This window comes from Maniola hyperantus, chromosome 19 (assembly GCF_902806685.2).
Source record: "Maniola hyperantus chromosome 19, iAphHyp1.2, whole genome shotgun sequence".
Classification (NCBI taxonomy): domain Eukaryota; kingdom Metazoa; phylum Arthropoda; class Insecta; order Lepidoptera; family Nymphalidae; genus Maniola; species Maniola hyperantus.
The window spans coordinates 4365984-4391777 of record NC_048554.1 but is presented as its reverse complement, the minus strand read 5'-3'; the positions used below and the strand labels follow the sequence as shown (position 1 = coordinate 4391777).

Here is a 25794-nt window from a genome sequence, read left to right as displayed (position 1 = left end):
CGCACTATAAGAGCCGAACTGCTGCTGTTGCATTTTGTCTACATGTCTTAAAAGTTTAATATCTATGGATGGAAAACATTACCCTTCTGGGTACAATCGCGTAAATATCAGTGTAATATTTAGGTATAAATAAAATAAAATAAAATAAATTAAGTATTTTTTTATTACACAAATAAGGCATTAAGTATAAGTAAATTGAAACTTTAATAAGACTATATGAGTATGGCAAGCATATATAAAGGCTTGTTTCTACTGAAGCTGAACGGAATCCGTGTTCAATAGACCAATCAGGTTATTGTTAGATGACGTGATAATTTTCTCAATAATCTGATTGGTCGAAAACATACGTCTCCTCTCCGCTGCACTTCAGTGAAAACGTAGCCTAAGTCTGATTCACTCTAACCACAAAGCTTCATTTTTCCCACACTTTTTGACAAGAAACCAAAACATTACATTCTTTCGCTGAATCGAATTTGGTATAGTCCCGCAAATTGCTGTTGCACTGGAACCAAATCAGCCCGAAACTTCACTCTAGTGCTGACGTCACTAAAATGGCGGCCACGCGCATCATTAGCAATTTGCGGACTTATATCGAGGTTAATAATCCCAATACATATCTAGACAGGATTAAGTTTCTCTCATTAAAAAGTTGTGGCAATCTGATATTCTGTGATCTCAGACTAAGAATAAGGAGACTTGGCATTAAAATAATAATATCTTGTTAGAGCAAGCTAGGTGTATAGAAAAGCTCTGAAGAGTGATAGAGACATAAACGCATTTTCGGCTTTGTCATAGTTTAGCTTTTTTTTGTTGGGCACGTTGTAGTTAGTGCCCAACAAACCTCTGTAATAGTAATTTATTGCGAATATTACGAGTTTTTATTTAGTTTTCTGTTTTAAATTTAGTATTGAAGGTGTGTAGAAGCCATCATGTTGCTGTGTAAAAGTTGTAGCGAACGCAAATAATGAAACATAACCTTTCATACGTAAGTATTATTTCTTTTGTTGTTTTGTCCCTTTCGGGTATACGCATTTGACAAGTCTCTTGATTCTTAGTCTGAGTCTGTGATTAAAGCATTTCAATCAGCAACTAGAATCAATAGCCCCGTCTGTAATGTTGGTAGCCTTGGCTCGGTCTATTACTGTTCAAGTTGCCTCCGAAGTTACCGTTTGTTGCAAAGTTGCCGTTTGTTGCAAAGTTGCTTGCCCCGTTATTAGTTTCACCGAATTTCGACGTAAGACCATTAGAGTTGGTGCCGGAATTTGATTGGGTGTTCGGAGTGTTTGATTGGATGTTCGGAGTGTTTGATTGGGTGTTCGGATTATTTGATTGGAAGTTGGCGGATTGAGACTGGCTGGTTCCTTGGAAGTTGTCAGTGAAAGAGTTTTCTTTCTGTGGGTATGTCTGTGGGTTCTTCTGGGCCGCTTCTATGGCCTTCCAGTTGATGAACCAGAAGGGCTGCTGGTCGATTGGGAGCTTGCTCAGACGCTCGACTAGTGCTCGGTCGCCTTTGGCTTCTACTGGGAGAGGGGAGTCATCGCCGAATCTGCAAGAGTAAAGGATGAATCATTAGTTGAAGCTATACTATCACTATTATTATAAATGCAAAAGTGTGTTTGTTTGTTGGTTTATTGGTTTTTTGATTTGTCCTTCAATCACGTCGCAACAGAGCAACGGATTGACGTGATTTTTTGCATGGGGTATAGTCAAAGACCTGGAGAGTGATATAGGCTACTTTTTATCCCGGAAAATCAAACAATTCCCACGGGATTTTAAAAACCTAAATCCACGCGAGCGAAGTCGCGGGCATCAGCTAGTACCTATTATAATACATTCAAGGTCATACAAGTGCGACTATACAGATATTCTGTATCACCTATGCCTAATAAAACCCTCGACTAAACCTGCATGTGACAGCGAAGTGCTTTCAAGTATAGGTAGGTACTTCATCATCATCATCATCAGCCTGTGGACGTCCACTGTTGGATATAGGCCTTCCCTAAGGAGCGCCACCACACCCGGTCCTCAGCCTTCCTCATCCAGCCACTTCCCGCCAGCCTCTTTATATCGTCGGTCCATCGTGCTGGAGGGCGTCCCACACTACGCTTGCTAAAACGCGGTCTCCACTCAAGGACTTTCCGGCTCCAACGGCCATCGCCTCTACGACAGGCATGACCTGCCCACTGCCACTTCAGCTTGCTAATAGTTTGGGCTATGTCAGTGACTTTGGTTCTCCTGCGGATCTCCTCATTTCGGATCTTGTCCCTCAAGGAAACTCCTAACATAGCCCTCTCCATACCATAGCTCGCTGAGCGACTTTGAATTTGTGGACACGGCCGTTTGTTAGTATCCACGTTTACGTTTACGTTCCGGTAGGTACTTACTATGCCCTATAATTCGAAGGTAAGTATTACCCATACGCCACGCTACTTCGTTCACGTGGATTTTGGTTTTTAAAAACCCTGTGGGAGCTCTTTGATTTTCCGAGATAAAAAGCCTACCTAAAAGGTAAGCCTATCGCCTTCCCCGGGACGTAAGCTAACTCTGTACCAAATTTCATCAACATCGGTTAAACTGTTGGGCCGTGAAAAGCTAGCAGACAGACAGACAGACAGACACTATGTATAATTATAATATTAGTATGGATTTAAATTATTGCTTAAAACGCACATAGACAACTTCGAAAAGTTAGAGGTGGACCAACCGAATAGGAAGGAGGCCATCGTTCCATATCAACGGCTTTTTATGAGAACTAAAATATCCGTGACAAACCGACGACGGACGAACAGACGGATTTGACGAAGCTAGAAGTGCTCCTTATTTCACAACGGAAAGGGAAATAATTTAAGCTTACCGGTTGCCCAGGGGGTCTGCAGGTGTCACCACTTCAGGGAATCCGATGGGCTTGGATCCGGCAAACGAAGGACGCTGCCCCGCCACCAGCCACGCCGAAATCACCAGCACCAGGATTTGCTTATAGGCCATCTCCTGAAAACAACAATCATCATAATCTTCTCTGACTGAATTTCAGTCGCGGCAGTTAATTTCATAACTACGTTGAATATTATTAGGTATTTAGGTATCTACATCTATAGTCTGATTTTTAATTCCGTGGAATTCTGACGTTTCTTAATGTTACCACTTACCAGAGATAAAACAATTCCCACAAAGAAAAAAACTTTAAATATTGTACATAGGTAAATTTAAGTACATAAATCAATTGCCGCATGTATGTAAGATCATAACTTGAGAACAAATCAACCGATATGGCCGATTTTTTGTTGTTTTCGTAAAGAACAAGGTTTTTGTGAAAGAATTTCTTAAAAAATCCTTAATCATAATCTAAGCGTGTACTTTTAGGCACATCAAGATGATTAAAATTAAAAGGAACTTAAAATAAACTTAGAAATGTTCAACATAATATTATAAGTCAATAAGTCAAAGTCATCCTCAAATCAACTGATCCCATTGCTGCCAGTTTCCACTTTCCACTGTTAAAGATTGCACCCTATTTTATTTAATGCGAAGTTATGTCTTAGGGCTTTTAATATTGATTGGGATTTAATGTAATTTGGGGTAAAATCGAACTTCAGGTGGTGGTCACACTGTTTTTCATACAAATAACTCCCCTGATGTATAAAAATGACAACGTCAGAATTCCACCGAATTAAAAATCAGAGTATAGTACGCGACAGGTCGATATATAGCAATCGGAGAGGGAACGCCCCGCCCAACCGCTCAGCCCCCGCGCTAACCCGGTGCGGGCGATTGCGGGTGACGTGTAGGTGTGCGGGGCGTCCCATCGCCTCATACCCCGATTTGTCATCTCGACCTGTCGCGGACTATCAGAAGCTCGCGGTAACTCGGCAAAGCTTCTCTTCATATTATTTTACCTACAACGATATTGTTCTAATAAAGACGTAAATCTCCCTTTATTAAACTTTAATCACACGGGTTTCCCGTTAAACACGTGTTTGTTGCGAACATCGATGTTTGTGAATATTTATGATCACACTTTACAAGGAATTCCAAATAGCTATTTATAGGCAGTGGCGTGCAGCTCAGAGGCATAATCGCACTGCTTACCCTCATTGTAATAAATCAATGCTTATTTTTCATTTTAACCTGCCGTAAAATAAGTTCATACCTAAATGCATACCCTGGCTTGAACTCCTGTGCACGCCACTGTTTATAGGTTACTTTAGTAACGGTATTATTTACATAGCAAATCGATAAAGAAGTAATTCACCTTTTGCGAACGTATTAGTTATCTACTATACCTACTTACTTAGGTGTTTAGGATACTAGAAGCTCTCTGCGAAAAAAAACCGGCCAAGGCCAGACTCGCGCTACGAGGGTTCCGTAATTCAGTCGTATTTTTTCGATATTTTGCACAATAAATCAAAAACTATTATGCCTAAAAATAAATAAAAATCTGTTTGAGAATGTAGCTACAGGCCTTTTTGGGTACCCCACTTGGTAATGCAATCTTACTTTGAAAGTCGAAAATAGCAATTTGTTCATGAACATATTTTAATTTTTTTCTTGTGATGTAAGATAGACGGACAGACAACAAAGTAATCCTATAAAACTTACCTATAAAGGTTCCGTTTTTCCTTTTGAGGTACGGAACCCTAAAAAGGAAGTTGAGGAGTGTCTGATAAAAAACCAATATTTCCATTATAAGTAGGGTAGTAGTTTTTGTGAGTTTTTACAGAAAACGCATAAGTGGTTTATGAACGTTTCATTAGGTAGGTACTGCACAATATTTCAAAAGAAATTAAGTACTTAATTGTACCTACCTATTGGTTTTTTTATCCCAATTAGAGTTTTCAAGGAGCTTTTACTTAAGTAAGTACTTATAGAAATTTTGATTTTTGACACAAACCGTATGAAGTCTACCTATTCAATAAATTTCAATATTTTCGTCACGATCAGAACAAAAAGTGGGTAGGTACAGTCAGTGGCGTGCAGGCATAAATAGGCTCATAGAGGCATAAATGCACTGCTTACCCCAGTTGTAATAGCTCAATGCAAATTTTACATTATGACCTGCCAGTAAACAGGTTCCTACCTAACTAATGCCTACCCTGGGTTCAAACCCTGTGCACGCCACTGGGTACAGTAGGTACGCGGCCGAAAGTAATGTCATCGGCTTTTAGAATGACATAGAGCTTTGTCTTTGTCACTCATACCTATGTGACGTTTTGTCGGTCTCAACGACAGAGACAGTGTTTTACTTTGCTATCTATGGCGATGTACATTACTTTCCTTTTTTTTAGAAAATTGAATTATCGGTTTTTGATCAGACACTCGTCAGTTATTTACACTCTATAATTTTAGTTAAGGACGTGCCATGTGACCTAGCATTGCCTGGGTTTGTAGTTCTGGAGTAAATATTGGATGAAATTTTAAGACCTAAAAATCGTTGGGTTCGTCTCATCTTTGGAAAAAACGGCGTCGACCCCAGCCAAGGCTCGGCTAACCGGTTACTTAAGACCAAACAGGAAAATATAATATAAAATATACAGGGGACCTTCGAATAGGTCTTGTGTATGTAAAATATTATATTAATAGTTTACCAATAAATACTTACAAGAACATCACCATTATAATTTGTTTACACTCCTAGCATAAAGTCAACCTGCTGACGACGTCTACTAATTTTTAGGGTTCCGTACCTCAAAAGGAAAAACGGTACCCTTATAGGATCACTTTGTTGTCTGTCTGTCTGTCGGTCTATCAAGAAACCTACAGGGTACTTTCCGTTGACCTAGAATCATGAACTTTGGCAGGTAGGCAGGTCTTATAGCAGGCATTAGGGGAAAAATCTGAAAACCGCGAATTTGTGGTTACATCACACAAAAAAATTATGGTCATGAACTAATAAATAGTATTTCCAATTTTCGAAGTAAGATAACTAGGTATATCGAATGGAGTATCATATGAAAGATCTTCACCTTTGCATTCTAAAGCAGATTTATTTTTATTTTTATACATTATAGTTTTTGATTTATCGTGCAAAATGTCGATAAAATACGATTGTAGTACGGAACCCTCAGTACGTGAGTCTGACTCGCACTTAGCTGATTATTTTTAATCGCGCCAAGTTTTGATAACAACAAAACAAAGATAGCACTCACCGATTTATTTATTTACTTTTAAACAGAGAACACAGACACACATCCAACTTCACACAGTTATCTCCGGAGACTAGTCTGTCCGATATAAGTAAGTGAGTACTTATTGGTGATGCAAAAACATCGCCAGTAAAAACAACGGTTTCCTCAAAGCGAGATTGGGTCCCAATGACGTTACATGTTTACTTTAATGACTGGTAATACCCACCCCATACCTTCACCTGTTTACGGCCATAGGGGCCGTATGTATCTTTCCAGTATGTATTCCATAATACTTACATAGGTAAGTAGGTCTGAAAAAAGCTGTGATAGTAAAAAAGCTGTGATAGCCTAGCGGTTAGGACGTCCGCCTTCTAATCGGAGGTCGGGGGTTCGATCCGGAGCACGCACCTCTAACTTTTCGGAGTTATGTGCGTTTTAAGTAATTAAATGTCACTTGCTTTAACGGTTCACCGTTAAAGCAAGTGACAAGAGTAAAGAGAGTGTAAAGAGTTCCTTCAGGAAAACATCGTGAGGAAATCTGCATGTCTGAGAGTTCTCTATAATGTTCTCAAAGGTGTGTGAAGTCTACCAATCCGCACATGGCCAGCGTGGTAGACTACGGCCAAAACCCTTCTCACTCTGAGAGGAGACCCGTGCTCTGTAGTGAGCCGGCAATGGGTTGATCATGATGAAGTAGGTATTTAAATGTATCGACGTGATTTCCTGCATGGGTGGTACTATAGTTAAAAACGTGCCATAGGCTTCTTTGTATCCCGGAAAATCAAAGAGTTCCCAGGAGGTTTTTAAAAACCTAAATCCATGCAACGTTGTAGGCACCATCTTGTAAACAAAATCTTGTAAAAGATATTATTTGGTTTGAGATATTTTTATCCGATTTTTTATTGTTGGTCAAACACTCCGATTTCAACAAATACCTATTTCTTGTTTAAATTAGAACAAGTAGGTGGATATTATAATCCAGTAAGTAGGATTTATAAAACTGTTAAATACCCAGTTACTCACCTATTTTTTCTCATTATAAAAGTACATAGGTACATAAGATAAGTAGTGACATCTAACATTGACCCAAACTGTATAACCGATAACCTTCTATATCTTTATTGTTTTATATGTATTATACTAGATGATGTTCACGACTTCGTCCGCGTGCAATTAAGTACGTGGCAGAAAGTAATGCACATCGGCCTTTAGACTGACATTTCGACTTTGTAGAGCGTTTTCTCTTTCACTCATACCTATATGACGTTTCGTCGGTCTCAACGACGACGTAGACAACGCTCTACAAATCTGATATTTTCTTCTAAACTAAAGGTAGATACTTAGGTTTTTAGGGTTCCGCACCCAAACGTCAAATGGAGCCCTATTAATGTCACTCTGCTGTCTGTCTGTCTGTTCGCGTGTCACGGGTCTCTATCTCGTAGACGAAATGAGTTTACACACCTGACAGTTTGGTATTTGTTGTAAAACGTTGCCTCAAAACCGAATATTGAATTAGAAATTCAACAAAATTATTTTTCGGAGGGGCTCCTATGAAAAAGACGCCGAAAAAATATTTTTATCCTAGCTAGTGGGGTATCATTTTCTAGAGTTCATTGAGTATATTTTATGTCTGGATTTTTATAAACTCTTTGATTTTCCGGGTTAAAAAAGTCCTTAGATATCGATGCTCGCGAATTTATCCACGTGGATTAAATTTTTCAAAAATCTGATTTTTTTGAACAAAAACAGTTATGTCTGTCCCCAGCATGCAATTTATCTCTGTACCGAATTTCGTAAAAATCGGTTAAACAAATAAACAGAAAGACACACTTTCGGATTTAAGTATAATAATATTAGTATGGATATGGATTTATGTCAGGTAGGTACATCTTTATCTGCAATATTGGCTGTAGTCTCATTTCTTATTTTTTCACATCACCGACCTCACATAAAGATTTCCACAAATGGACAAATATTAGGTTTTTTGTTGTTAGTATTGGTTTTCCTCGCTCGTTAAACTTTCCTTTGCCTGTCTCTAAAATAAGATTATCTCGTTTCATCGAAATCACTGGAATGTTAGACGAGTTTATGTCCCAGTTTTGTTTCTGATTCAAAAGTAGTAGGAGTTCATATTTTCTTTTTTCCATCTCAAAACCTATGTAACGACAGAAAAAAAAGACAAGAAAAAAAGTTTTGAACAGTAGTTAAAAGTCCGTTCTTTTATTACCTACCGATGACTCAGAATACACAATAGTACAGGTATATTAGGCAGGTAGGTATAGAGGTACCTACTTATTTATTGCCGCCATTGTATACAGTAGCAGTAAATAAATCGACCTTTAGAAAGAGACTTTCACTTACACCTGCGTGACGTTTTGTCGGTCTCAACGACAGAGACAACGCTCTACGAAACCGAATGTATCTCTTTCTATCAATATAAAATATTATTTTCTGCCGGGTACTGTATAATATGTTTACTGTTGGATATAAGTATTCATAGTTAGCTTGCAAACAAACAAACAAACAAATCTATACTCTTTATAATACCTATTCGATTTGTATATTGTATAGAAGCAGGCGTTACTTTGCGGAAGTCCATGATATACAATGAACCAAAAGCTTAATATGCTGTAATGTAGACCTTACAATGCACCATTGCAAAGCAATTTTTGCAATTGTGCAATGTAAGGTCTACATCTCCTGAGGATGCTCCGGTGTCGGGGCGAAACGTGCGTCGATTGTGTTTGGGATTTGTGTGGTGGTGTGTATTGCTTGCCTGGTGGCTGCTTCTTCCTGCATGTTTAGCAGTGGGAGGGCGGGTGGTGCATTTCGCATGCTGCATGTTGCACCATACAGATTCGACCTGTTTCAGCGGATTACAGCAAATTAAGCTTTTGGTTCATTGTATGTTTGGTTCATTGTGTGTATTGGACTTCCGCAAAGTAACGCCTGCTTCTATACAATATACAAATCGAATATTATAAAGAGTATAGATTTGTTTGTTTCGCAAGTAAGAGAGCTACATATAAAACAAAAATCCATAAAGAATATTAGATATAGTAATAATTAATAATGATCATTAGTAAAAAGGTGAAATCGAAGCAAGATTTAATATGTAATTCGTAAAGAGTAAATTCAACGCCAATTTATTTAAAAACTTTGCAATAGCGGCTACAACTTTCCTTTGTAGGCTGTTATCGCAAACGTTGACGTTTGAACAAGCAAGTTTTATGAATAATGGCCTACAATCACGAAACACTAGAAATACAATGGACGCTTATTGATCACTCGAGAAAAGGTCGAAAAGTGAAATTGTCTGGTTCTACAAAAAACAGTGATAGCCTATTTGGCGGTTCGCGGGTTCAATCCCGGGCACGCACTCTAAATTTTCAAAGTTAATGTGCGTTTTAAGCAATTAATAATATCACTTGCTTTAACGATGAAGGAAAACATCCTGATGGTTCCGCACTACTACAAACGTATTTTTTCAAAAAATTTCACGATAAATCATAAACTACTATCTACTATCTAATATCTATCTAAAAATCTGTTTTAGTATGTACAGGTAAAGCCCTTTCATAAGATACATCACTTGGTGTATTAATCTTACTTTGAAAGTTGCAAATAGAACGTCATCAATGTTCTCAAAGGTGTGTGAAGTCTGCCTATCCGCACTTGGCCAGCGTGGTAGACTATGGCCTAACTCCATTCCGAGAGGAGATCCGTTCTTAGTAGTGAGCTGACGATGGATTAATTATGATCATTAAACAATAGCAAACAATGGACATTTATTGATCAATGGAGAAAAGGTCGAAAAGTGAAATCATCTGGTTCGATACTTTAGTCGTACACTTGGATGATTGCGGTATTAGCTTTCAATTGAAAAGTTAGATTGATTAACGTTTAGTTAAGCTGAGGATTAAAAAGGTACAGCACATAACTCTTATTATAGTAATAGAAATATTATCTGCTGTCTCATAGCATGTTGCCAATTTTGAGCACGCAAAAATTATTTGAAAGAACATCTCTACATAGTATAAAATAAAGTCGCTTCCCGCTGTCTGTATGTATGAACGCGTAGATCTTTTAAACTGCGCAACGGATTTTAATGCGGTTTCCACCAATAGATAGAGTGATTCAAGGGGAAGGTTTATAGGTATAGTTTAATATTGGTTTGTGTTAATTTGATGAAATATGACGATATTTGAACAAAATGTCGGAGTATCTACATTGCACCCATGCGAAGCCGGGGCGGGTCCCTAGTAAGAAATAAAATAACTCTAGCATCTAAAGTCTGCTACTGCAGACGCAAGTAGCAGACGGCAGTCTGTATCACTCACGCCATACAGACGTGGTTTGAATGAATAAATTTATGAAGTACCTAATACCTATGCTTTTTTGTAAATAAAATAAAAATAAGTACAATTTACAATGATTGAGAAAGGGTTATTGGGTGTGTACCTATTTACATAAGTTGTCAAAGAAATAGTAAACTAATTCGCATTTGAATAAAATCATAATCAAAATCTATTTATTTGTTGAAATAGGTATGTATGTAAGGTGTTGGTACAATTTTTATATCACACTATATTTTCATGCCTATGCAAGGCGTAACAACCAAAGTCAATAAAATTAATATTCTTAGCTATCTGTGTCTTTGGTTTTACAGATTTCCGTACAAATGTGTAGTTTCAAACTTACACGGGTTCCAAAATTTACATACAAATCTTTCAATTGAGTACCAAACTATGCCCGTTTATTTACAGCGCGCTACATATAAACTGATCTTAATTTAGCAGTACAACTTTATGCAAATACAAAATGCAAATACCTACCTCTACCAGTTATGCTTCGTGTTGCACTGCACATCTACGAGGCGACAATTCTGATTTCTGTAATATCTAAGCACATTATATTAAAACTAGAGGTTCTTATATTTTATTTCCATTTTGGAGTTTGTTTTACCATTATTTTTAATACTCACTTGTTCGAAGACTTTCTTTTTATTGAAATGGAACGATTTTCCTTGTTGGGTTGATATCCTTTATTAATGTACTTGTCGATTCGATACGTTGTCGCTATATTGTAGGGAGAAAAGGCGGGAAATTCCAAACTAAGTGACACTAGCCCTCGATATCGAACGTGACAGCCCCTTTTCCTACACAAATGAGACTCTCCTATTTCGCATGTTTATATTCAGTACTAGTGATGGGCGATTCATTCGAAAACAATCGATTGTTTTTAGATTGTTCAATTGTTTGATTCGATTCAATTGTTATCGAATAATGACATATTAATAAAAAATAACAACAATCGAAAAATTGTTCCATTGATAGCACGCGGGTCTTGGCTGAATAATGGAAAATCGAAATCAATTGCGCAATTGATTTAAATTTTCGATTTATTCGTTTCGGACCACATTCATAAAAACATATCGAATGAATCTAAAAATGGAACAATCGATTGTCAATTTTAATCAATTGTTTTTGTGAAGACGAATAAATCAACAATCGATGGTTCAATTGTTCGATTCATTTGATTGTTATTTTTTTGCAACAATCGCTCATCACTATTCAGTACACTACTACACTAGTGACATAATATTAAAATAATAAATATATTCCATTCACTCTGCTGATTTTTATAAGGGAAACAAAAATACCATAATTTATTTATCAAATTTATTAGAAGGGTTCGTAATATATCCATAAATATTGATCTTTGGTTTGGTTCAAGTTTGAATACAATAACTCTTCATAAATAAATTGCGGCTCTATTAAATACACTATACAAAAATAACGCTCGAAATTTATTCAGATCGAATTTCATGAAAGAATAGTTAAAAGTAAATGTAAAGCGACTAGATTTAAATATACCCTTCGTGTTAGCACTGAATCAGTACCGGAATCGTCCTGAACTTCTTTACAACATTTCGTTCCAATCTCCAAAACTTTGGGATAAAAATCAGTCCAGAATTCAAATGCTTTATAATTAACAGTAGCTGGTGTGCTCATCGTAAAATTCTGTCTATCGATTATAAAGAATCCGGGTCTCTCGATTTCAAAAGTATCCCATTGAATTATCACGCCCGAATTGGACGGATTAGAGTACCATGCAAAATTGGTCCACATTTTCATAATTATTTCAGAGATACTCTTATCCCTGTAATCCCATTTGTTGAAATCTTCGGGCAGTGCTAAATAGGGTAAGCCAAAAGCGAAAATCAAATCAAAATTATGTGGCACTGCGATCCAATCTGGTATACCCTCATTGGCTATATCTGAAAACGGTTTCAAATCAAATCTATAAAGATAGACAGGAGCATGTTTACTAATAAACTTTGCTAATTGGTAAGTCGTGGCCCCATAAACTTTATCGGTGTAAAAGTCCAAAAATTGTTTACGAAGTATTGTTTCGTTGGTCGTTGGTGGGATTGGTCTATAAAAGAATTCAACGGCGTCTTGTATATGATGCTGATTTGTAAAACACGAACTATTGTCAACAGTGATATCAGAGAGGATCACTTCTTCGCGCATGATATCAAACTCCCTTTGACTTATGCCAGAATCCTCTCCTTTGTCCAGGAGAAGTCCATCTTCCATATTTGTATAACCAGTCAGAACCGGTACAGGACTAAATACTTCATCTTGAAACATTTTGGTTGGCTGATCCGATATAAATGGCTGAGTTATGTTACTAAAACCAGTATCTACAATAGGTTTCCAAGAAGCTAACGGCTCTCCGATATCCAATAAAGCTTGATAATTTACCCTTCTTAGACAATCTATTAGCTGAAATGTCGGTTTCCGAAAACAACTGAACGCAACAGCCACTTTATCGACCGTTATAACTTCCTTCCTGGCAATATTAACTGTCTCTGGTGAAAGGATATTACCACTCATAGCAATAGCTTTTTGGAAGAGTCCTGATGAATAAGGGGATAACAAATGAAGCCCAACACTGACAGCACCAGCGTCATGTCCGAATATACAAACGTTGTCAGGGTCACCTCCAAAACTTTCAATGTTATTTTTTACCCAATATAACGACGCTACTTGGTCTAACAAACCAAAGTTTCCTGGAGCTTCGTTATCCAGAGTTGAGAAGAATCCAAATATATTCAAACGGTAGGCAACAGACACAAATATTACCTGGAAAAATGAATTTTTCATTAAAACTCACTCTCATATTTAAATAAATTGAAGAGCAAACCAACATTAGCATAGTCTTTTACATCAGCCTGGCAACTGGCCTTTAGGCAGTGGTTTTAGTGGGATATAAAGTGTTTCAAAGGCATTAAGTAAAATGGAAATTTTGGCATACCTTTTGCTTGAGTACTAGTTGAAAGGGGTTTATGTTGTTAGGGCTGCCTCGCACGAAATCTCCGCCGTGGAACCACACCATTGTTGGATAGCCTTCTACCTTGAAATCTGAAAAAAGGGGAATAGGTTTTTACACGGTTGAATTACGCACAAAGTTGCCTCAGCCTTGAAATAGATTTTTTTTAAAGAATGCCATGCCAAAATAGTCATGTTAATCATGACTAGCATTCCCCTTTCACCTCCAATTAAGCGTAAAGCTTGAGCTAGGAGTCGGAATTAGTGCAATTACGGGTGGGGTTTAAGCCGGCGACCTTTTAGATTTCAGTCCGCTCTATTGAGCTATTGAGTCTTAGATGTTTCAGGGGTTTTTTCAAAATAAACATAATTTTAGCTTAGTATTAAATATAATTTAGCATAGTATTTTTTATTTAAGTGCATAAACAAAGAAGAGATAAATCGAAATATGGCTTAGTTTTTGATCTAGAACAACAAATAATAATAGAATAATAGGCGTTAATATTGTGTTTGTATGGAAAAGCGCGTTAGGTTAGTGATCAATGTGACAAAAAACTTTGGACGTCGTCGTTGCATCCTCCCTTTTGGAAATCGATTGAATCGTCATAAAATTACGATTGTACGAAAGTTCAATGTAATGTAAATGAAATTGTAATGTAAATTATAAGAAAACCTAGAGGCTTCCACGTCACCGGCAGGCGTAAAATGTTCCTTTGACGCTAGGTAGCCTAAGCCTATGAATTTATGAAACGCCTTAGTATTTTTCTTTGATTTCTTACCTTAGTAGTTTAGTTTAGTAGCCTAATATCCTAATAATAATATCATCAATTCAGGATTAATCAGAGGTCCGAGAGCTCCCTCAGTCCTCACCTCTAATAGATTAGATTAAAGATTACAATTTTTAATAAGTTTATTATGGGTGATTTGTTACCCATTCCAAAAATATATAAATCACACTTTCGCATTTATATGGTATAGCGTAAATAAACTTATGCTGATACCCGTGACTTCGATAGCTGAAATTTGTCTCGGCTTCTATTTACAGTCGGAACTGAAGTGAGTAGTAGCGCAGCGCAAACGACTTGTGGCGCCATCTAGTTTGAAGCGATGTAACTGTTAGACGAAAGACTTTTGTATTATGAACGTACTAGATAGAAGGGTCCTAACTCCTTAATTCACATGCTGCACATTACTATACCTACTCGTGTGACTATACTAAGGACTGAGAAAATGCCGTTTATGAATTTTGGACTAAGAGCCATCGCGTGCCAGATATTCGTTATTTTATAAAAGCTGAAAGTTTCTCTGCGTATTGTCCCCAACACAGAGAGGAACAATCAGCGACTATGAAGTTTGGATCATGGTGGCTTTGGGTCTAGAGGTGTAAAAATCTTACGTCATAGTAATTTTTTTATGTTTTCAGCGGAATATTTTTAGAAATCACGTCATGTATTACCAGACACTACAACCCCCTGCCAGACACCCTTAAATACTTTAACAATTTATAAAAAATTGGCTCTCTCTCTCTCTCTCTCTCTATTTATTTTATTTCTATTCCTATATATCTGTCTAAATGACTTTAAAATCTGACGATCGATCTGACTTTCGTAAGCGCTTTTAATGAGTCTAAATCGAAATAAATCATAAATACAAATACAAAAAAGGATAAGGTAGGTATGTATGTTCTTATTTTCATAGTCAAAAATTGAATTCAGAACTTGTCAATCTTTACATGCACTACATATTTGGGTCAGGTAGCTAGACTAATGTTGGGTTAGCCATTCAAAGTAACAATGCTATTGGCACGGAATTCCTGCATTAATGCTAGGAATTTATTCACAATCATGAAGCCTATGTACTTAACTACTAGCTGCCATTAAGTTGCGCTTAGTTGACAATTGAGGTCAACCTTATTGGGTCATAGGTATACAGTCATCATAAAAAGTTGAATCGTCTTAATAAATGCTAAATTATTATAGTAAAATTAGGTTTCTGTCACTTGGTATATTTTCAATATAGTATACTATATTTATATTTAAGAACTCAGTATTTTTTTTTCTTTCATTAGACATCCCACTCGATACAATAGCAAAAAAAATTTTTTAAAGACCCCACTTTCTTGTATGTAACATCCGTTAGCTTATATGTCAATCGTACAATAACAACGAATCAATTGACACTTCATTCATCAAAATCGGCTCAGTAGTTTAGCCGCTACATTGGAATACACACAGATACAAACATACATACATACATATATACAGTTAGTTAGTTAACTATAATACAGATTTTTTAATAGACAAAACAAACTATGTAGGCGAGCTATAAGTAAATTTTTAAAATAACATGTTGAGATCAATTTGATAAACAGCCACACATAATAACCAACATATTATAACAAATAGAAAGCTATCAAAGGGTAGATAAATGGAGTCATTTATATATGAAAACCTCTTAAAGGACCGGAAAATCCTGCCCTATATTGATGCGATACAGGGAGTGAAGGAAACACGTGAATAGATTTCGTCTGAAATATTATATTACATCATACATGCGCTTATATTGTCGTACCGTAAAAGCGTTTTCACATCATCCTATCTTATACGATATTTTGGCGTGAGACGCCGGTAATAATATCACCCAAATTGTATGAAACGTAAACCTACGAGTAAGTACCTAGCTATAGTATGAAAAAGAAATACGAAAAAAACCGGCCAAGTTCGAATCAGTCTCGCGCACTGAGGGTTCCCTACTACAATCGTATTTTATCGACATTTTGCACGATAAATCAAAAACTACTTACTAGATCTCGTTCAAACCAATTTTCGGTGGAAGTTTGCATGGTAGGTAATGTACATCATATATTATTTCATTTTTTGAGTTTCAGTTCTAAGTATGGGGAACCCCCAAAATTTATTGTTTTTTTTCTATTTTTGTGTGAAAATCTTAATGCGGTTTACAGAATACATCTACTTACCAAGTTTCAACATTGGGGCCGATTCTTTTGTACACAATCTCTAAACTAAACTAAATTAACAGGTCTAAATCTAGTGCTATCCTTTTCCGCAAGCAACATTATGACAGGGATAGCAATAGATTTAGACGTGTCATTTAAGTTTAGTTTAGAGATTGCGTACAAGAGAATCGGCCTTATAGTTTCGAAATAAAGTGGCTGTGACATACGGACGGACAGACAGACAGACAGACATGACGAATCTACAAGGGTCCCGTTTTTTGCCATTTGGCTACGGAACCCTAAAAACGAGCAATAATAATTTTTAAACTAAAAATGTTCCAGGCAGGAAAAGATTGCAATATTAGGTACGTGCCACTTTAGTTTAGAGATAAAGGCGCTAATTCGATCAAATTCTGAATGATCATGAATTCCATACCTACTTAGAAATTCATATTTCATACTACTTAATATTATAAATGCGAAAGTGTGTCGGTCTGTTCTGGTACCTTTTGACGACTTATCCATTCAACCGATTTTAATGTTTGGCACGGAAGTCCTGCATTCCGATGACGGACATCGGCTATTTTATACCTACCAGAAAATCAAGAATTTCCCACGGGATTAAAAAAACTTTTAATTTTTTTTATACTCTACCTCTTTATATTAAAATAAAATAAATAAAATAAGAGGTAATGTCGTTAAGTTTGTTTGTAGTGGGTAATCTTTGGAACTACTGAACCGATTTTAAAAATTCTTTCACCAGTAGAAAGCTACATTATTCCTGAGTGACATAGGCTATACGGGATCTTAAAAAACCTAAATCTTCGCGGGCGAAGCCGCGGGGATCAGCTAGTAATTTATATATTGGTTACGGACATGGGATTTTAAAAAAACCTAAATTCACACGGACGAAGTTGTCTATACTAACATTATAAAGAGTTAAGATTTGTTTGTTTGTTTGAAATCGATAGTCTGAAATTACTGAACCGATTTTAATAATTCTTTCACCATTAGGAAGCTACTTTGTCCAGAAGTAACATAGACTATAAATCAGGTACCTACGTATACAATATCAAGAGCGAAAGCAAGTTTAATATAAAGAGATATAAATAGGCACAAACATTTTCAGACGACTACATATCACCAATTTAGCGAAATAACGGGTTTAAACTGAACTTGAGAGCATCTCGAATTCTCGAGTTCCTTAAACAGCTCTTAATTGATGGGAAACTTTTGAGCGAAGAGAACATTCAAAATGTACTAATTAGCCTGCAGCGCATTCTTGATACTCTCTCCAAATCTTATTATTACTATTACTAGCTGATGCCCGCGACTTCGTCCGCGTGGAATTAGGTTTTTAAACATCCCCTGAGAACTCTTTGATTTCCCGGGATAAAAATTAGCCTATATGTCACTCTCCAGGTCTTTATCTATACCTACCCAATACCCATGCAAAAAATCACGTCAATCCGTTGCATCGTTGCGACGTGATTGAAGGACAAACCAACAAACAAACACACTTTCGCATTTATAATAAGGGTACTGATTCCGTATACAAAGGGTGCCAACGGGGCCCTATTCCTAAGCCGTAGCCGCCGCTGTTCGTCCGTCCATCTGTCTTTCTGTCAGCGGGATGTTGAAATACTGGCGGACGGCGAGTTGTCACAAAATGTATATTCCTATTGCCGCTATAACAACAAAATACATAGAATAATAACAACGAATCAATTGACACCTCGTTCATCACAATCGGCTCAGTAGTGTGGGCGCTACGGTGGAACACACGTCATAGTTACAAACATACATACATACATACCTACATACAAGGCGGACGTCCTAACCACTAGGCTATCACATCTTTAAAACATTGCTACCTGCCAATACCTGCCTATAAGTTTTAATTCCCTTGAATTGCTAGACAGTTATAGCGATACTATAAGACTTTTTTTTCTTATGAGATACGGAATCCTAAAAATTTATAGAAGAAATGCATATTTCAGTGCAATTTAGCTTGACTATTAAATCGTGCTTGCATTTTACAAATTGTACTTTATTGAAGTTATATCGTACAGTTTCAGGTGGCACGTGGAAGAAATTGCCTTTAAGTACGGGTAAATTATTAGGTGTGCCAAATTACGCATAGTTTCCGGGTAATTTGCACGAACGAATTTTCATATTTATGTTTGCTCGTGTCCGTTGCTTTCTTGTGTGGAAATTTTCAGGGTTAAAACTGCTATAGTTTGCCTACATTTAAAAGCCGATATTCAATCACCCAATAATGTTTACTGAGAAATAGACGTTTTAATATATATAACTGACTGACTGACTGACTAATCTATCAATGCCCAGCTCAAACTACTGGACAGATCTGGCTGAAATTTGGCATGCAGGTAGCTATTGTGACGTAGGCATCTGTTAAGAAAGGATTTTTGAAAATTCAACTCCTATCGGGGTGAAATAGGGGTTTCAAATTTGTGTAGTCCACGCGGACGAAGTCGCGATCATAAGCTAGTCAACATATAATTTTTCAAGCCATTTACGAAAACTCTAATGGTGGTTTCACTGTAAAAAAAACTATTTCATCGAAAAATAAAAGAAAACAAAGTTGTGTTTTATGCTTGTCACTAGTTTGTCTTTTTGTTAGTTCGCACATCATGTAAAACCAGTCTACATAACTGATTAAGGCAGAACCTTCTTTAGTTCAAAAACATACAATATAGTCAAACTTAGTGGATTAAATCTGATTAAAATGCATTTTTTACAGGGACGATGTCAGAGGCAAAAACTAATTAACGAGCGGGTCGTAATTACTTCCTTTCTACAGTGGTATTAATTATTTCTAGGAAAGTCATGCATGTAATTGGAATAATTTCTTGACTCATTGGTTTGAATTAATTCAGTCAGCCAAAATAATTATAATGTATTCCAGACTCCAGTCTATAAAATCCACCCATTCTAGCTAATATTATAAATGCGAAAGTGTGTCTGTCTGCTAGTTTTTCACGGCCTATCTGTTTAACCGTTTTTGATGAAGGTCGGTACAGATATACAGTTTACATCCCAAAACTTTCATTTTTCCGCGAGAAAAGTAGCTTATGTCCTTCATAAACTACTTTCTCCCGGAAAATCAAAGAGTTCTCCCGAAAAATCAAACAGTTCTGCCGGGATTAAAAGAAAACTTGGATACCCGCACTATCAAGTAATGTAGGTAATATAATTCTTACAAGAAACTCACAAAAGTATTATTTCACAAATATAAAAAGAAAACAATACTCTAAAAACGATACTCTTAAGTAAACTCAAAGAAAAACAAAAATCAAATGACGAATATCCGTAATAAAGTAGAGGCTTTCAAAAACATTTCCTTTTGATGGTGATACGATATATTTGACAAATGTATCATATCATACATCAAACACAAAGCGATTGGAGATAAAGGACGCTGTTTTTCACCAAATATACCTTACCTTACTTTAGGAAACGGAAAATCTTGGATGAAGACAATTTATACTCGTATATCACAAGATAGTAAAGGGTCTCTGAAGGCAAGCGCACTTATTTTATCTTTCAAGAAGTAGGTTCCCTTACCCGTACCTACCGAACTATACGCCTTACCCGTTTTCTACAATAGGTAGATATACATAGTATGTGTAAAGTGGTTATAACCTAGTGGTTAAAACTTTGGCCTCCTATTCAGGTAGTTCAGGGTTCGACACTGTGCCCAGGCAAGCACCTTTAACTTTTCGGAGTTTTGAGCTATACCACTCATCAGTCATCATCGTCATGATCAACCCATCGCTGGCTCACTGCAGAGCACGGGGCTCCTCTCAGAGTGAGAACAGACAGTGGGTCTGTTCTCACTCTGAGAGGAGACTCGTGCTACTAGTCTACCACGCTGGCCATATGCGGATTGGTAGACTATTAGAGACTATAGAGAGCTATGAGTATGCCACTTGCTTTGCTTAAATACGGAGAAGGAAAACATCGTGAGGAAACTTGCACGCCCGAGAGTTCTCTATAATTCTCGGCAGTGCGAAGTCTGACAATCCGCATCTGGGCAGCGAGGTGGAGCCTTCTCATTCTGGAGGAGGCCTACCATGTATTTTTTAGTAACACAGATGAGTACGTTTACTTTCTTTAACTTACGACCTTTTAGAATCAGCTGCTCCTTGACCATTTTTAAGATGATTTTAATCCCGAAAATTAATATGGAAACGCAATTTTAATCATTTATAAGTAGATAATTTTTAAGTAGGTTTACCTACCTACTGAAATCAACACCATTGAATTTTCTTAAATGTTTTCCCAAGCTCTTAAAAAAATCTTGTAAGTATTAAACGAGTATTAAACATGCGCGGGCGTAGAATTTTAAGCGTGTCGCTCACAGTACAGTCAAGGCGCATCGGAGGGTCATTTGAGAGTGAAGAAGACAAACGAGTGTTTTTTTTGAGTTGTGACTGTGTCTCTTTTTTGGGTCGACCTGCAGCGACCGAATGCAGCTTAAATTACTATTTACGCTGCACTGCATTCGCTCCAGTTAGTGTCGATCTACGACGGAAAATGCACCCCTATGCAGTCTTTGACCGAAATTGAATAGTAGAAATTACACTTTACACTTATTAATTAATATTATAAAGGCGAAAGTTTGTATGCGTCTGGGTGGGTGTGTGCGTGTATATGTTACTCTTTCACGCCAAAATTCGCAAAAACGAATGTTTAAAAAAAAAATGAGACTTAGGACCAAAGCATTAGTTTTGAAAATTCACACGTTTTTTGGCGATAACTTCAAAATATTTTTGGATTTACCGGCTTTTTAGTTACCTACGGCTAATCACATCAGTCTCGTTTCAACACCGTGCCTCGACTCTGCCTCGACTTTATAGTGAGCGATGTGCTTTACTCTGAACGATCGCCATTATAGCACTTTGGTCACTAATGCCCACTCGAAGCACGATTGAAAAGTTCAGCGCTTTTGAAAGGATCGGAAATTTTCCCGATACTAAGCCCGGCTTGCATTATTTGTCCGAGAATAAAGGCTTGGACACACATAAAGCGCGACGATTGATTTATAATAACACACGGAACTGAATGAAGGACTGCTAAGTGCGTTGAAAGGGGCGGGGCGGGCGGGCGGCGGTGCGCGCTGCGTAATGTAAACGCCTTACAGTTTCCCAGTAGTGCAAGTTCTAGGAGACACGGTTGGACACTTTGCTATTGCGCATTTTTTTTGTCAGAGCCTTAAACTTGATGTGCTGTCTGCACATCAAGTTTAAGGCTCGGAAACAAACGATCTACTTAAGTAGGAGCGCCTTGGTCTTAAGTTCGATATTTTAAAGAGGGAGTAAAGACTTTTCTTTCTTACTGTTTAAAAGTGTAATAAATGTTATTTTACTTGATTGGCAGGAGAAAAAAAATTGTATACCTAACTGACGGTCAAAATTATGGTGCTTAAAAAAGAAGACGGCTTACGTCTCGGCCCATAGCCGAGTTCTAAGTATACACTACAGATTTTTCAAAATCCGGTGAACTTAGTTTTTTCTTGATTTTCACATAAAATGGACTACAATACGAATGGAATTAGTGTAATATCTCCAATAAGTTAAGTCAAAGTCAAATAATTTATTCAAAATAGGTCTATTTGGTGTTTGGTCGTCATTTGCTAATAACTAAGTATTTGTGGCAAATTAATGTCTGACCCAAATGAGAAATAACGTATCATGGCCAACATTGTTGTGACAAGCCATCGAACTTCTAAGCTAAGTTGATCAAACTGGAGGAAGTTTCGCCATCTTGCGAAAAATCTTATAAACAGCTAATGAATGAGAAAATGTAGGTCAGGTTCTCAGAATGTTTGGTCTTATTTTCTTTTTATCCTACTGTAGTAGCTCCGGATTGTAATCTCAATTGATATTAAATTAATATTTCACCGCGATTAATAGCATGATCTGGTGACAGAAGGGCTGGCTCATTTTTTGCGCAAAGGATCAGCGTGGCCAGTATTCTTGGCACCATTCCACGCGGGCATGATTGGTACATCGTAATTAGATAAGGCTAGTTTTTTCTTTAAGTTTTATTGTAACATTTTGGAAATGACGATGTAATTTAAAATGGAAGCGGGCTAACTTCGCGACATTGTCTTGTACTGGAACAATTAATCAGTTTGCAATATAATATCTTTTTCGATGAGGTATTAAATGGCCAAGTTCAAAGTCTCTAGACAAAACATGAGCCAATTTAGAAAGTTCATATAAATTCCTAAACTGATTCAGCCAGAAATAGAACCCTTGAACTCCAACTTAGGTATAAAACCGCAGAACACACCACTGCACAGCATGCTGTGACAGAGAGAACGTCTTCTGGAGATTAATTTATCTTTTACCGGAATAATACGGTATTTGACAACTAGTCAAATCAGTGACTTTTTATCAAACGTCAAAACGCGCACAATGTGACGTCACATCACAATGACGTACTTTTTTAGTTTAATCGATTTATTTAAGATGGTTACTACACTTAAAACTAATAAAGGACGAGTTACTAAAAAATTTAGTAATCACTGAAAAATAATTCATTTTTGATGTAGTCAAATACCCAATTATTGTAATACCATCATCTGCAAATCCGTCAATCTTACTAGATTTTATCAGTCTTCTTACCTAACCGTGGTTCAAAATTATTAATCAATGCTTATATTCATTTCAAACCAGTGGAAAGCCAGTAACTTGCCCACTCGTTCCACCGCGGCGACTAGAAAAATACCAACTAATTCCGGAGGGTCAATTTGATATGTACGTGAAATAGAAAAGGGGCGGAATGGCAATCTTATCTGATGAAGGGAAACACGTGAATTTTTAAAAGTAGGCCAATATGGGTGAATACGATTTATTTTCGGCACGTTGTGGGTGGAAGTCTTATTTCCATAATATATTATAATATTGTACACAAAAGCACCATATTTTTTTTTTGGATCTACTGTTGTTTGTAATGACCTGAATAGTCAACCGAAATTCCGCAAAAAGGGTCAACTTTGTATTCTGAATAGGTTTACGTATTTTTTTTTTAAAGAATAAGCCTATGGCAAAGCCAAAAGGAAGGGTTATGATTTTAGCAGTCGATGTAGGTTTGTCAAAAAGGGGGATCTCAAAAAATTTTTTGCTATTGTATCGTAGAGGAAAAAATTTTGAGTTCATAAATATAAATATTAAAACAACAACATGAAAACATAACAAGCGACAAAAAACAATTAGACGATCGTAGTCGGGTTTTAGTTTCCAGCTTTACGACTTGTTATTTTAGCCAAAAAATACAAACAGAGAAAAAAAAGGGTGGTAACAAGCCACGGCCGAAGCCTTCCACCAGACCAGACCATAAATTTAGGAATTATGAAATTCCGAATCCCTGCCAGGAATCGAACCCGGGACCTCCTACTAATAGTAATAAGACCACAGCGCTTACCATTGCGCCAGGGAGGTCAATAAACCGCCGCTGACATTATACGCATTTTCTAAACCTATGGAAAAATGCGTTCGTACGTAGGTAACGCCTCTTGTGGAGCTCATGGATCGACTTGTGGGTACGTCCACATTTTTACCAGTTTCCAGGGTCAAGTGATTTTTTTTAAATTTAAAGAATAAAAAAAATAATATATTCGAACTGAGTTTTGGTATGATATTTGATGCTACAGTAAAGTTTCAAGTAAGTATTCATTTCAATTTTCACAATGGGTCGGCCCTTCAACCCTTTTTAGGCTTTGTTTCATAAACAGATTTCTCGAATACGGGGCTTGCATTTATTAACATACAAAAAGTTTTTGTGAATCCTCGTTTTAAAACTCGTGCCAAGTTCGCAAGAAATATACTGGTACAAAGTAGAAAATTAAATAATGTTTTGATAATAAAAATTAAATTATTGTAGGTACAGATAAAATCTACTTATGAATGAGAGAAAAGTACTACAAATGAGTATGAATTAATTAATAATTGATCTTGCCTTAATAGGGTAAAGGTACCACTAGGGTACTTTCTAATTTAACTACTTATTAATAAACAGATTGAGTTTACTTATATAATAAGTAATCAATTCACAATCAGTAAGGCAGAGCCTTAGTTTAGGCGGGCAGTAACCCTTACAGTTTTAGATTTAAAAGTTTGGACCTGGAGTGTACAGAGTGTGTTATTGTCATGGGAACGAAATTCTTGTGCAAAATTTCATAAGAATCGGTTTAGTAGAAGTAATATTGAAAAATCCATCTAAAACAAAATACGAAATTGAAGCTAAGTAATATTGTTTGAAAGTGATTTTTTGAAACATCAGATTAGCTATACATACCGTCTGGTACATAGACGTTGAGGTACAAACAGTCTTCCGAGTACTCTTTTTTCCTCGGTTCCTCCATTTGAGCCTCTAGTAATTTCGTAAACAGTTCATCGTGTTTGTTCAAAGGACGCTGAATGTCTTCCCTCTTGGGATCATTCTGCATACAGTCTGGCGCGTAAGTCGTCGCATTTCTTAGCCCTTGCCAATTAGGAAGATCTATGAACTCCGGTGGAGCAAAACGCCTAAAATCAATAGGAGGCTGGGCGTATGGTATGCCCACATATGCCGCTATCCTCTTCGTCCTGAACCTTGTTATGTACATCCCTGCGATTGTCCCTTGGTTCGCTAAAGTTACCTGTTTCGGTTCCTTCGCTGACAACACCGAAATCATTATCATTGACAACACTATTAAGTAAATCATCTCATTCATATTGATTGATATCATTATCTTCAGTTTAATCACCTCTTATACTTGTAGAATTGCATTAGTCCCATTGATGTCTTTAAATATTTGCATTTGATTTATGTTTATTAATATATCCTTAAGTGTTATTGTATAATTTGTTTTTGTATCACTGGTAGTCACTGTTCAGGCGGTGGTTCGGTTTCGAAGGTGGTGCGTTACTGCTTCTCGTGTATAGTTCGGCTCGTAAACAGTAGGGCTGTCCGTCGTTATAGCGACCAAGGAATTGCTTATTGGTTCTAAGAAGATTTAGAACTGGCAACACATTTTTGGTACCTATAAATTAGTAGTAACTTCCGTGTAACTCTTTTAGCATAAAAAAATCGTATACCTAAGAAAATCAAATGAAAATGTACTGGTCTTCCTGGCCAATTTATCGTTGAATACTAAAAACTCTCAGTGACTTACAGTAAAACAAAGCAAACCCTCATCTCAAAGGGTTACCAAGCTTAAAGGATTTAAAAGATCTACCATTAGGTACATAACAGGATTAGTACAGTTCATCAGCAAAATACTATTTTTTTCCGAGATTCAAGTATTCTTGGAATATTTCCCTTTACAGCGCAGAAGTTTTTTCCCTCTGGCGCAATGGTGATATAA

The 25794-nt window shown here is 36.8% G+C and overlaps 2 protein-coding genes across 2 annotated transcripts in view; both read right to left on the bottom strand.

The window, feature by feature from the left end:
- Positions 1 to 25794, bottom strand: part of LOC138403628 (facilitated trehalose transporter Tret1-2 homolog) — a 321523-nt gene that overhangs the window by 203147 nt on the left and 92582 nt on the right. The gene's annotated exons all lie outside the window — the stretch shown is intronic.
- Positions 146 to 25334, bottom strand: LOC117990939 (carboxylesterase 1C). Its single transcript, XM_069505010.1, has 5 exons — positions 24744 to 25334; positions 13446 to 13552; positions 12014 to 13273; positions 2855 to 2973; positions 146 to 1546 (listed from the first exon to the last, which is right to left on the bottom strand). Exons 1-5 carry the CDS (start codon positions 25174 to 25176, stop codon positions 1096 to 1098), a joined length of 2370 nt encoding a protein of 789 aa, XP_069361111.1. The 5' UTR covers positions 25177 to 25334; the 3' UTR covers positions 146 to 1095.